Source organism: Sceloporus occidentalis, unplaced genomic scaffold, assembly GCF_023333645.1.
Source record: "Sceloporus occidentalis isolate IW3139 unplaced genomic scaffold, rSceOcc1.0.p SCAF_17, whole genome shotgun sequence".
NCBI lineage: Eukaryota > Metazoa > Chordata > Lepidosauria > Squamata > Phrynosomatidae > Sceloporus > Sceloporus occidentalis.
This window is the reverse complement of record NW_028316997.1, coordinates 11,373,249-11,386,768: the sequence shown is the minus strand read 5'-3', so window position 1 is coordinate 11,386,768 and position 13,520 is coordinate 11,373,249. Positions and strand designations below refer to the sequence as shown.

At 36.4% G+C, this 13,520-nt stretch overlaps 1 protein-coding gene across 1 annotated transcript; it reads right to left on the bottom strand.

Moving 5' to 3' along the window:
- Positions 1 to 714: 714 nt before the first annotated feature.
- Positions 715 to 11,866, bottom strand: LOC149302851 (membrane protein MLC1-like). The gene is made up of 11 exons (XM_089482172.1): positions 11,690 to 11,866; positions 10,582 to 10,671; positions 9,485 to 9,538; positions 8,889 to 8,990; positions 5,425 to 5,526; positions 4,222 to 4,293; positions 3,149 to 3,265; positions 2,742 to 2,798; positions 1,954 to 2,076; positions 1,178 to 1,345; positions 715 to 789 (listed from the first exon to the last, which is right to left on the bottom strand). Exons 1-11 carry the CDS (start codon positions 11,864 to 11,866, stop codon positions 715 to 717), a joined length of 1,137 nt encoding a protein of 378 aa, XP_089338298.1.
- Positions 11,867 to 13,520: the final 1,654 nt, after the last annotated feature.

Sequence of the window (13,520 nt, the reverse complement as noted above, 5' to 3'; positions counted from 1 at the left end):
AGCTCATTCCTACCACCTACGAGAAAAATACATTATCTATATTTAGGATTTGACAGCACAGTTAAATTGAAGGCCCGTTGATATACTGTACCGAGTATGTAACAGAACAATCAAAAATAAAATAAATGAGAACAAATATTTTGCTTTATTTTGTTATTTCGTTATATATTTGTAAACTTTTCTTTGACTATTTTTCTGTTGCAGGACTACTTTACAGCAGCAACACACCTCCCAATATTTCAAATGGCCAAACAGGGATTCAACTGATTGAAGGGGTGCAGTTGGAGGCATGGCTGCAGGCAGTTCTTTACCAAGACTTTCATATGAAATGTTGTGACCTATTTATGTAACTGAACAAGCCATTTAGAAGAAGAAGAATTATGTTTATTTACACTAGTTAAGATATAAACACATGTAATGCTATTTATTAACAATATTTAGAGCTGTTGAAGCCCAGCAATACAAAAAACCCAAAGAAAACAAACATTTCAAATTCTCCATGAATGTGCACATGTTCTTGATTTCCGAAATGGATGGGGTTCATTTAATGAGGATGTGAAAGCTGGAGGGTTGTAAGTATATATTGTAGCAACATCTCAGTGGTTGTTTTACTTTTCCATTACAAAGATGTTGACTACCTCTTTACATTGCAAGGACAGCTCAGATGCTGTCAGCAGGGTTATACATTAGTAGCAAACAGTGTTCAGAAATGTATTACTGGGACATCTGCACCATTACAGTTTTCCATGATTTGTCTTTGTCAAATTCACTCACAGCATTGCTGGACACCTAGGGATAAATATATTTGAAAATTAAAAACAATTTAAGTAGGAGGAAAACCATGCAGTATGTTATACATCGTACATAATTCAGGGTAACACTCCACATATGCTGATTGGCTACATGTGAAATGTATATGTGGCCCTCAAAAATGGCCTACATGGGAACCCTAGTAATACGTATTTCAGAAATGAGAATAACTCTATGTACAGCAGGTGGGGCTGTCACAATAGTATGTTGAAAAATGTTGCTCTGTTCGGAAAGAAGGAACATATTTTCCTCTTCATGTGTTTACCTATGATACTGTGACCTTATCAAGTGCTCTACAAATGATATCATCACACCCCCAAATTAATATATAGTATATTGTATAGTAATTTCAGTAAGAAATACTTACCTCATAATTTCTATAATCAAGCTCATCCAAATTTGGCACCTTCCAGGATGAACTGGATATTTTATTTTGTGATTTGTAATGTATACATTGAACAACAGTAAGGTTTGTAAGCAGGGCTTGCACCAACAGGATCAGCATCAGAACTAATATAAGGATGTCATGAAACAGCTGAAATAAAAAGAAAACAAGCATACAATTAACACGTTTAAACATTCAAATTAAAAACATGGAAAAAATAAAATCTTAAAGACTGAGAAAATGTACACATATAGAAGCTAAAGTGTTCTGATCTGGATTACATTAGTAAAGTCTTTACATTAGCTCTCAGAGGTAGTAAAGCCATCTGTGGTGGTGACAGAAGCAAGCAAGTGCTGAGCCTTACTTGTCTTCATGACCATCAATAAGAGGCCCAAAACATGGAATTAGCAGAGGCATGTTTGCCGACTCATCTACACTCAGACAACTGAGTGGGCTCGAGAAACACTTATTGGTCCACCCAGCTCTGATCTTAAGAGAATCTTGTTTGTCAGACATCTGCTCAGCAAAAGAAAGTAGACAAATAGTGTAGGCAGAAGGATAGAACATACTTGGGCCACATATATATATATGTTATTGACAAGTGAATTTGGTAACATTGTCAAAAAGCAATGCGTTCTTTCAGGCGGTATTATGAGATACTGATATGAGGTGAAAATAAGGCTTCAATTCAATTACTGTTATTACAGTGAGTTACAGAGAAGACAGATATATAAAAATAAATCAAACTGGGTACTTACAGTAACAGTTTCTGGGTAGGTTTTTACAAGACCAATAATCTTCACAACACTGAATGACAGGTAGGCTGCTGTAGTGGACAGCAAAGGTGATGTAATACTGCAAGTGGTAATCACAACTTCCACCTAATGTACACAGTATAACATTTTAACGCACGTTACAATAAAATAAGACATTTTCAAGCCAACCTAAATCGTTGCACATCTTGACCCAGTATCAGTAACAGCACACAGGCATGATACAGACAAGACTAATCAGTATTCAAACATTTTCTGATGTAGGTTTCTCAAACACATCAGTGTTAGTGCCTTAATGGACCAATGCAATGAGATGAAAGTCATCTCTTATATAACCCAGCGCCAACTGTAAACTCCTGAGAATTCTGTCGATTAGTGAAGACTGAGAAAAAAAAGTAACATTTTCTTGTAATTGCAAGCTCTCTGGATCTGTGCAGTGTACCTCAAAACACACACTCACAGTTTGAATCCTTTGAGACATACATATTTCATACTTTCTTGGATATTGGAGATCCAGATTACACACTGAGCAGCAAAAATGGCAATCTACATTGAAATGAATTGACAGATCTTGCAATTCAGGGATTTTTCTGTTTAGACAAGGTTTGTTTCTTGTAAAACAGGGGCTGACATGGTTCTACTCAATAATGATGGTATTTAACAAGTCAACATTAATGTTCCGCTTCAAATTACAAACTATGAAAGCATGCATTTTAAATTACACACAATATAACATAAAAAGTATAGTTCAACCAACTAGGACACATGCTCACCAAGCATTTTTTGGGATATTCGGCAGCCACGTGACTTGCAATCGCACTAGGGAAACTCTAAAAGAACAAGTTATCGGTATGTTATTCATTAACTTAAAAGGCTAAAGCATTCATTTAAATCCCAGTGTATTTCTTATAAATACATCTGCTTGCAATTGCATGATCAATCTTGTGAAAAACAAAAGTGAGGAGGCCCTCTTAGACAGTGCTACAGCCAACTTGTGGTAAGTATATTACATGGCAGGAGATGTGTTTCGCAAATGAAGACTAACTTTGAACTACATCATGCTTTCTTCAGCGCTCACTCAAACTGTCAACTTTGAATACCGAATAATTACAGAGATCACTGGTTTACTCATCTTAAAAGTAACAATGACACATCGAAAACTTTACTATGACATACTTACAGCTGCCAGTAACCAAAAAATTGATACATATAAGTATGGGCTGTGTAACAGAGCATCATTATTTAAAGCCACAATGCTTCCAAACACTGCACAAACTCCCGTAATCACCTCGACAATCTGCAATACAGAAACACAGACATACATACACAATTATTACATTTAGTGTAAGTGATATGGGGTGAACTTCTCAGCACAACAAAAGGGAGAGCTTCATATATTCTGCCGGAGATGTTAAAGGTTATATTAGCTGATGGAAAATAAACATTCCTAACCTCGATGGATATACTGTGCGAAACGGCACATACAAAAAAAAAAGAACTACCTTCAGAATGCTCTATTACTAAGAGGCAAGAGTACCGGAATATTGCTAAAAATAATGAATACACTTTGAAAGCCAGACTGCTTCTTAAAAATTCAAAAAATCAAACGTGTTGAATTATCACACATGCAATTAATTCTAGTTTAACAGAGCAAAAACACCAAGTTTAATAAAAAAAACCATATAAATATTTCCTTTATTCAGATTTCTGTTTTTCCCTTCTGGTATCACATCTGCCTCTAATCAAAGGAATATCTAAGGCAAGGGACGCACATTTAATTTAATCTCCTGCAATCTCTCAGAGAAACTCTTTTGGAAGCTATAGTGAGCCCAGAGAGGAAGTTATTACACACTTATTCTTACTTCATTGTTTTAGCAGACTACAGAAAGACTTTTAGTGTTTAAAATTGCTCACAGCAAGGGGCAACCAATTAGGCTCTCCACAGGTCTAGGGCTCCCCATATCTAGTAACAACTCTGATTACAACCATCCAGTTTTTCTTTAAAGATGCTGTTCTGCTTAGACAAAACATTAATTATCTCTGCATCAATTTAATATGATAGCACCTCTCAAATTCAGCATAACAGAGAAAGATTATTTTTTTTACATTGAATAAAGTAAACATGTTGTATGAAGTAATAGAATTAGAATTGATGATAATTAATCTCAAATGTGACAGATCCTCTATAACTGTGGTTACTCTCTTGCCCAGGGACTACTCAACAACTGTTATTCCTTCTTTTTTCTTCCTTACAGAATAACATTTTATTATGCGAGCTGGGAACTTGACATGTTTCAGGAAACTTGAACTTCCACGTGTTACACCCTATAAAATAGAAGAATGACAAAAAATGGGATTGCACATGATTATTTTAGAGTGAGAAAGAACATGCATAGTTTTTGTTTAATTGGATTATAGAGTGGCGTCATCATAGGCTGAAGACACAATACAAATAAATATCACTTTACAAGTCATCAGTCTGTCTCTGTTTGCCTACATTTGGAGACAGGAAGTTAAAAAGAATTTGAATTACGCTAAATCCAATCAGGAAAATACTTGACAAATACATAAAATAATAGATTTAGCAACATTCGAATACTCATTGTGAAAAATTATTTATGTCTCCGTGAAGAAACAATTCAAAGTGTATAGCAGTGTCAGGGTTCCGTGCTACCAGCATGGCATATGTGATAATCTTATCATTGTCATGTCTACCTGCAGCCACTAGTGGCCACCCTTCTTTCAAAGCAGCACCCCTTTCTAATTACTTGGGACAGCTGAGCCACGTTTAGCCCTGCCCTTTTATACCGGCTCTGCCACTCATTCTGGGACTTTGCATTTGTTTGGCTTGGGTCCCTGTTAGTCTGCTAGCCGCTATAGGGCCTTGTACTTTGTTCTGTGTATACCATTGGCTATGTTTTTGATCCAGATTTGTGTACCAGGCCCCAGCGTGTCCCAGACTTACCTTCCTGTCCAGCCTTTTCCAAGCCGCATGCCCTGCCAGTGGGCTTCCAAGCCGTGTGTCCTGCCAGTGGGCTTCCAAGCCGTGTGCCCTGTCCTCGCTACAGTTCCCCTTTATTCATCAATTCCAGTCCTGCTTTAATGTCTGTTGTGTGACTATGTGTGCCTACCTGCTCATCATGATATATCAAGGGCTACAGACAGAGCCCCTGGTATCCCCTGCAACTGGGCAATTTTATGGATCTCTCCATGCTTTGCAGTGGAGAAAAGGTGTCACTCAGTTAGTATATGCATTTAAGTGTATATTATGTCTGTAGTATTCTTTTAATAGTCAGTGATCCATGAGAGTGCTTAGGACCTGTGTGGTTGACCCTTTTACTAGAGGTCATAGTTGTTTTAAGCTAATTTGAGATTTAGTGAACAACCCCTCCAAAACTGTAGTGTCCATACACCACATTATTACAAATGCAAAATGAAATAAAGGTCTACACTCACCCTGTTTGCCTGACAAAAGTCCACATCTGATCTTGCAGCGATGATTACATTTGTTGCCACAAGAATTTCAATCAGAACTAGTAGAATCAAATTGAAGTTTATCTATAAAGGTAATGCAGCGTTACATTTTTCTTAGAATTAATCAATTGGGTAAAAATTCAAATATTTATAGAATCAGATGAGTTTTGGATTTCAAAATACTGTTAAGGAACAACATTTTTAAGAGAGCATCACATTAATTGAATACATATTTAAGTACCTGGAATGTAGGGAATACACATCAGATTGTGGTGAAATGCAATAATAACGAATGCGATGATTTGGCGTCAATTGTAGAAGCCAAAATATTACAATCCTAGGAATTTTTAACAAACACATTGACTGATTTTCACTTATTAGCCTAACCTATTTTGAAAGGTACTATGTCCACATACCAAAAGCAGGCAGGTAGGAGTCTCTGGACACAATTCAATTACATGTTTAAAATATAGACTTTTGAGGAAATTGATTATTGTACCGTAAATCATTGAATAGAAAGCTGTTCAACTACCAATTCACAAATCCCCCAAAAATTGCTCACTGTTCATATTCAGAAATTGTTGCTTTTGATGTATGTTTACCACCGTGTTACTTCTTTTGCTTTTTCAGCTAATAAGTATTAACCAATATAGTTACATACAGTATTTCTTTGATTCGGGGATCTTATTATTAAACATGTTATATCTGCTTAGTATTAAATATGTTATTTCTCCACTTGGGTTTTTATGTGAATTGTGTTGCTTTTGGTAATACATATTTATTTATGATTTTCCAAAGGTGATATTTTCTTTGCTCTCTATTTTATGGTTGACATATTGTGGATAGTAGATCTGAAGATTGCTTAATTTGATTTGGATATAGTAAAACATGCACAAGTTTGATCAGGTTTTCAAATTCATTATTTAAGTGTTGGCGGTGCTATTACATATTACACGGTTGCTTGTTGTAATTTTACTTAAAGATTTTTGTTCCCCTTCCTTTTTTGATTTTTGAAAATGGAAATCTGTTTTATAATAAATAAATGTAACTGCTATTTCGATGGAATATAATTTTGCATCGGAAAATCACAGTGGCTCTTTTGTATATGGAGTGCATGTGTTGGAATTGAAAGGGTTAACTTGTCACTTTTATATGGCTTTTTTTCCATTCTGTGTTTATTCATTTTTCTTTGGTGCATTAATGTTCTCTAGACATGTCTTGTGGATTTAAGTCATGCTAAAGTTTACTCTCCTTTCTTATTCACTTAGTAGAATTATTTTCCTATTGTTTTCAATTTAGCTTTTCTTAGCAGACAGAATCTAGAACCCACAACAGCAAACAGAGGTTTAGTCAAGAACTTGAATCTCAAATAATGCATTTGCCACTACTGTTAACACCAGTTATGATTTGGGCAGGTAATTGAATCAAGTCCTATATGTATGCATACATGTACCTGGGCCTTTTCACAAAATTCAATAGCTTGTTTGCTTTCTACAAAAAACCTACTATTATGAATAATTCCCTTAATTTTAATAACCTCTACCATCAACTTTCAAAACAGTCAAAACTGCCATGAATGCATCCCACTGTATTTGTAAATGGAGAAAAAGACCAACACTTGTGGATGTGAATTGCACGATATTTTCACATCATAATTCTCTTACATTTCGATAATGAAACATATCCACTATTATTAGTATACAGGAGAACTTCTCAGGATAGGCTACCTGGTGCTCTCCCTTTTCTGAAGGAGTGGTTCATGGAATGATGGCAGAGCTGGCCACATATGGGGAGGACTGGCCCAAGACAGCCTTAGGAGAATTGCATCTAGAGATTTCGGGACAATTTAAGAGTTCTCAGGTATAATTAATAAAAAAAAAAGAGTATCTACCTAATAATTAACCACAGGATAAATGGTTTTACCACCTAGGAAAAGGATATACAGCAAGCAATAAATTATAAATTCCATGACCCTTTGTCAATCTGTGTTTATCAAAAGACACAATAAGAATTGTGGATGTTGTGGTTTATCAGCATCTAGAGAATTACCTGTCATGTGCTTCCAGTGAATAAGTATGGATTGTCAAAAAGGTAATTAGGCAGTGTCTTTAAATATATATACAGGTTTCATGAGAATTGGTATTGCAGTACTTTTATCATCCTATAAGATAAGTTGTTTCATATGAATTGCTGTAATATGTTTAGGCGTCAGTGTTTCTGTAAAATCAAATACCTGTCATTTATAAAATATGCACAAACAATGTTAATGTTATGCTCAAGGGACCAAATCATAATAAAAAAAACCAACTTGTAACTATTTGTATTTTCCTACAATGTTTTAGTAAAATGTCCTACTTATGTAAATAAATACCGTATTGGCTCGAATATAGGCCGCACTTTTTTCCTATATTCGGGGTCTAGCGCCGGGCAGGCAGCGGGGTTAGGATACAGATCCCCTGCAGCGGTGCAGGGGACCTGCATCCTACTCCCCGATACGCTCAGACAGCCTCCCCTGCCAGCACTTCCCACGGGGGGGTGCCGGCACGGGAGGTTGTCTGAGCGCATCGTGCGGACCGGCACCGGAAGTTGTATACGCGTATTGCGTAGATGTCCCCCGCCGGCCCCGCAAGACACCCGGGAGTCTGCTCCGGTAAGTCGGGGGGGGCAGAGGAGGACAGTGGCAGCATATTCCGGGGGGGGGGGGAGGAGAGTGGCAGCATATCTCGGGGAGGGAGGACAGTGGCAGCATATCTCGGGGGGAGGACAGTGGTAGCATATCTCGGGGAGGGGGGACAGTGGTAGCATATCTCGGGGAGGGAGGACAGTGGCAGCATATCTCGGGGGGGAGACAGAGTGGCAGCATGTTTTTTTGGTGCTTTTTTAAAGAAAAAAACTTATACTTTAAAAAAGCACCAAACTTTTAGGGTGCGGCCTATATACGGGGGCGGCCTATATCCGAGCCAATACGGTACATATGAAATTCAATTCACCTAATCTGGAGCTATTTCTGTAAATTTTTGCAAAATGAAGAATAATTACATTGGTTTTCTTAGCAGTAGACATGCACAATTCAGTGGCAATGGCTTATTGAGTGAATAGTTACTTATCATGCATATTCAAGTGGTATGTTTTATGATCATGTCACCAAACAATCTTATGTATATATTGTGTGTGGCATTTAATCACACACACTAAACAGCCATTGCGTATTTTGTTATTCTCCGTATAAAAATCTATAAGGTAAATGTTCCTTTAACGTTCTTGTTTGATGTATCTCAGCTGTACCTTCCTTGACGAATAAAACTCTTTTTAATTACTTTTAATCATCCCCTTATAATCTAACTTGGTTAAGCCCATCATTACATGAAGACCAATCAATAGCCTCATGAAAGGGTTGAACTGTATTTGCTGCATAACATTGGAACCTTTAAATAGCTTCTACTTACATTGATTGCTGTTGGGTTAATTGCAAGTTTGCATCCAAACCATATTAGACAGGTAGTGGTAATTGAAAATGTTGATATGAATAAGACCTGGTATTGAGCTATCTAGAAATCAAAATCAACAATATAAATATATAATTTATAATTAGAGCATAACCGTAACAAGAAAAACTCATTGAAATTTTATATTATTTACTAATTTCACCAGCTCTTAATTTAGTATCTGAGAAAAGATTTTGTACTACCAATTATAAATTTTAGAGCTATGTGCAAAAATGATTAAAAAAAACTTGCAGAATTCTCTGTTTTCCACTGAAAAATATTTGTCCAGCATGGATTGTATATATTTTTTTTTTTTTACTTTTTTCACCAGTTTTGATCAGGACAGTACATTTCAATGGTACCCTGGTCTATTTGCGTCTGTCTGTGCTTTATATTTCACTTTCATTTGTAGATTATTTGATAGCATTCCTGAATTATGAACAACACATATTAAAAAGGTCAGGAAAGGGAAATGACTAGTTGAATGTCCTAAAAAGAATTGTGATGCTCAGTGTAGAAAATGCAATAACTAGATACCCCAAAATCAAACAACTTACCAAACTACCCTTGTTTTTCAGCATTGCAAAATTCACAACCGCACAAGGCACACACTGTAAAAACAAAATTAAACTTTATTGTAAAAATACTAGTTTTTTTTATGAATGGGCTACTTTAAACCATGGGTTTAAATAAGTATTTTGCAAGTACAAGGCTGACAAACAAGGTAACATTCACTCAAAAACTAAAGGGACAGTCCAGCCTTCATATGCACTTAAGGTCCATTTACATTTGTCTAGTGTGCCCCTTACAAATGCAGTGGGAGTTCTGCAGAATCCCCCTCATATTTATTTGTCCCTTTGTCCACTCCTCAGCTATTTTCCATGCAGGAGATGTGCTCGGGCAAACACAAACGCATTGCCTCAGCATACGTGGGGAAATCTCCCTTTGATTTCAAGCACTTTCATACCATTAACTGGCTGCTTCAAGCAACCAATTAGAGCCAAGAATTGTCGGGTCATGGAAGAGGGCAGCTGCAACTCTGTGGCTATAGCTTTTCCCTAAAGTAAATGCTTTTAAGAATGCATATTAAGTACTCATAAAGTACGGTACTTTAAAGTGCATTCTTCTTTACTGGGGATGTCAGGGACAGTACATTTTCAGTTTAATTTGTTATTTTCTTTTTGAGAGAAGTCCTGGGAGTGAATTGCACATTAACAAGACTGAGACTTTTACAGTTGCAACCACAATTATAGAGTTGCTTTATTCCACAGGCTATATTTTAGTCCTGAGTTTGGACAATTCTTTGGCTTGAAGAAATTTGCAAATTATCTCTGTGGAACTTGTTTTTGACCCTCGCCTATAACACCTGGAGTAAAAGCATATTTAAGCAGCTCAGATTTAAATTTAAGATTAGTAAGCAGTTTACTACTAATTTGCTTTTTTAGTAGTAAAGTGAATAGCTTTAATTGTTATGGTTTCAGCTATCTCATTTGCATCTAGAAAACAACAGCCTTTACTTTCAACTTCTAGAGTTCCTGGTATCAATACCTTCTCGATTGATACAGAATATTCTTATGGATTGTGAAACTAATAGGAATGTATGCTCAACACACAATGTAGAACATTAAAAAAGGATGGTACAAGGAATGCTTACAGAACCAGCTGCACATCGCAAGTAGTCCATTTCAGAAGGATATATATTGCCGAGATAGAATGAAAATCCTGATGTTGCAAGAAGACAGCTCTGAAATGTTATAATAATACAGCTTAATCTTTATTTTGAGAAATATTTAAGTGTCATGTCCAAAATGTTGTCATAAACCAGATTCAAGATACTCTGCTGTACCTATCAGGAAAATTAACACTGAAGTCTAAAATTGGTTTCATATGTTGCTATCTCTTCATCTATTCATATTAAAATTGTAATTTAAATCTCACAATGGAAACTTAATGCATAAAATGTCCATGATGAATATGAGTTGCTCTGGCAGGCAATACCTATAATGGCTGCTAGTCTATATGGCAGAAAAGCAAAAAAACGATGCAAAAAAGATCAATATATAGTATTTAAGGAAAAGTCCTTTTGACTCAATTAAATGTTAGTTTGACGTTGTGCTGGATAGCAGCCAACAAGGTTTAATCATAAACGTTGCCTCTAAGGGAGAAATTATTGGGTGCGTGCCTGTGCATCCTCCATCTGCCTGCAAGGAACGTAAACAACTGGTGTTTATATGTAAGACAGCACCAAATGTACTGAACAAAGGCATCAACTAATTATTTGTAAATGTTGTACTTTTCCGCAACATAACTTGCGTTTTTGTTATCAATTTCACATACTATCAACGACATATTTAGAGATCAAGTTATCAAGAGATCAACATTATCTATGGGCTTTGAATACACAACATGTTTACTCCAGCAACGAGATTGATTTTATTTCCCCTTTATGAAGCTTTTTTTTTTGTTGTTTTTTTTTAACCCTGTCGGTGGCTGTCTTATAAGATGTATGGAGAACTAAGATGTATTCAGGCCAGGGAATATGTTTGCCATATATTGTATGCCTCACACTATACTAATCATAGAAAATACTGAGAAATTTCAAAAAAAAATCGCAAAAGGAATTTTTTACTCCATACATTGAATTATTTTAACGGATGTGTGGGTAAGGGATCCATTTTGTAATGAGTTTGTATACTAACAATAACATGCTATTAATTATTACAAAATTAAAACATGAAGAGCTTAAGGTTCATAATACTTACTCCCATAAGCAAGGAAAAAATCCGGCTTTTGTACATAACACATGGATGAAGCCTGCTAGTCAGCTGAATACCACTTGATTTAATATCACAGTGGTACGTTTTATCTTCTTGCCTCAATTCCAAAGTAGCCTTTTTGTCATAATCATTGTCTTTAGAATAAAGTTCTTCTCGGTCCATTCTAAGAAGATTTTTAAAAAACAAAATATTGTTCCAATACTAATTTCTTACTTATTTAAAGAAACATTAAAATCAACCGTAAAAATTGCAATGATTTCACAACTTGAATTACTCAAATAATGAAATGTTCAGCTCAGATTAATTTCAATATAAAAAAACAACACAACTTTTAATAAGTTTTTACTAATTGCAAAAGTAACTGTTTTAACAATATAATTGTTAAACTTTATGGTGTTATTTATAAAAAGTAAACATATTATAAAGTTACATCTTTTCTAAATCGTTGAGTTGTAGATACTAGCAATAGCCATTTTTCAGTCATCCATACCTAATTTTGAAACTTCGAGACGCTTACTGAGAAGTGTTTCTTGCAGACTCGATATGCTCTCTTGTCTAGGGAGTCATGCTGTCTCTGAAAAGTTTACTCTGTCACTCTTGCGTGGGACAGCATCTATTCACATACAAGACAAAGACAGGACAGGACGGCATTTCAGCAAGGGAACTAGGATGCCTCTTGCATTTTAATGTTGGAAAGGGGCAAAACACATAACCCAGATTCGGTACTGTTGAACACTACAGAGTTAAACTGTGCTCATCAAAGAACTTTTAAAATATTAAGCATAATGGAGGACCCTGTGATAATTTGGGTGGTAATATTTTTATGTCTATTGCAATATGCATAAGTTAGATAATATTTAGGTATTAGTTCTGAACCACAAGACATCCATCTAAGTGAGTAGTGCTGTGTAACAGACTCTCAGACAACTGGATACAATAAGTCGAAGATATGCAGTCAAAGAAAGAACTGCAGGACTCTTGCTTATGTGCCTATGCACTAGAACATGATAATTTTAGAACTGGTGTGCGACCTTCAGGGTTCCTTCTTCCCCAGCCTCTGCATTTAAGAGTGAACACAAGCATCCGTCTTAAACCTAAGTCATAACTGATATGTAGGAGAGCTCAGTTTGCCTATTACAGTAATGCCAAACACGTTTGGGCATGAGTGCTCAATTTTCTGCATGAAACTACGTTGCAGACCTCCAAATACTGCGTGATGCCTATGTCTGGTTTAGTGCAGTGTTGTTTCACAAACACATATAGCACACAAACAAGAATCCACTCACACTCACTTACATACAGGCCCGGACTGGGACAAAAAATAGGCCCGGGCATTTAAGACCGAGCAGCACATTTTTATTTATTTATTTATTTATTGTTAAAGCCCACCCTTCATGTACCATCTTTGCATTTACTCATTCACACAAATCATTAACACATTCATTAATGCAGTCTCACAAATCATTCAAGCAATTCATCCACACATGAATTCATTAATTGTCATACGCATTCACACAATTCATCCACACATTTATTCATTCATTCTCATACGCATTCACACTACCCCCTCTCCCCATCTTATCTGCCCCGTCTCACTATGTTCCCCCTTTTCACTATGTACCCCCTCTCACTATCTATCCCCTCTCCCCATTTCTCACTATCTAACCCCTCTCTGCCCCTTCTCACTGCACCCCCCTCCCTCACCCTACTTACCTTGTTGCCGGAGCAAGCAGTAACTGCGGCCGGGCCCGCGGCAGGACTGGACTGACTGGTCCTATGCGGCCTCTACGGCCACATTAACGCAGGGCATAAGGGG

Excerpts from the sequence above, each read along its gene's own strand:
- LOC149302851 (XM_089482172.1), bottom strand. The coding sequence starts at position 11,866 with ATGGACCGAGAAGAACTTTATTCTAAAGACAATGATTATGACAAAAAG. Across the intron at positions 8,991-9,484 it reads TGAAAAACAAGGGTAGTTTG|ATAGCTCAATACCAGGTCTT; the intron begins GTAAGTTGTTTG and ends TTTGATTTCTAG. Across the intron at positions 2,799-3,148 it reads TTTTTTGGTTACTGGCAGCT|AGTTTCCCTAGTGCGATTGC; the intron begins GTAAGTATGTCA and ends TTGTTCTTTTAG.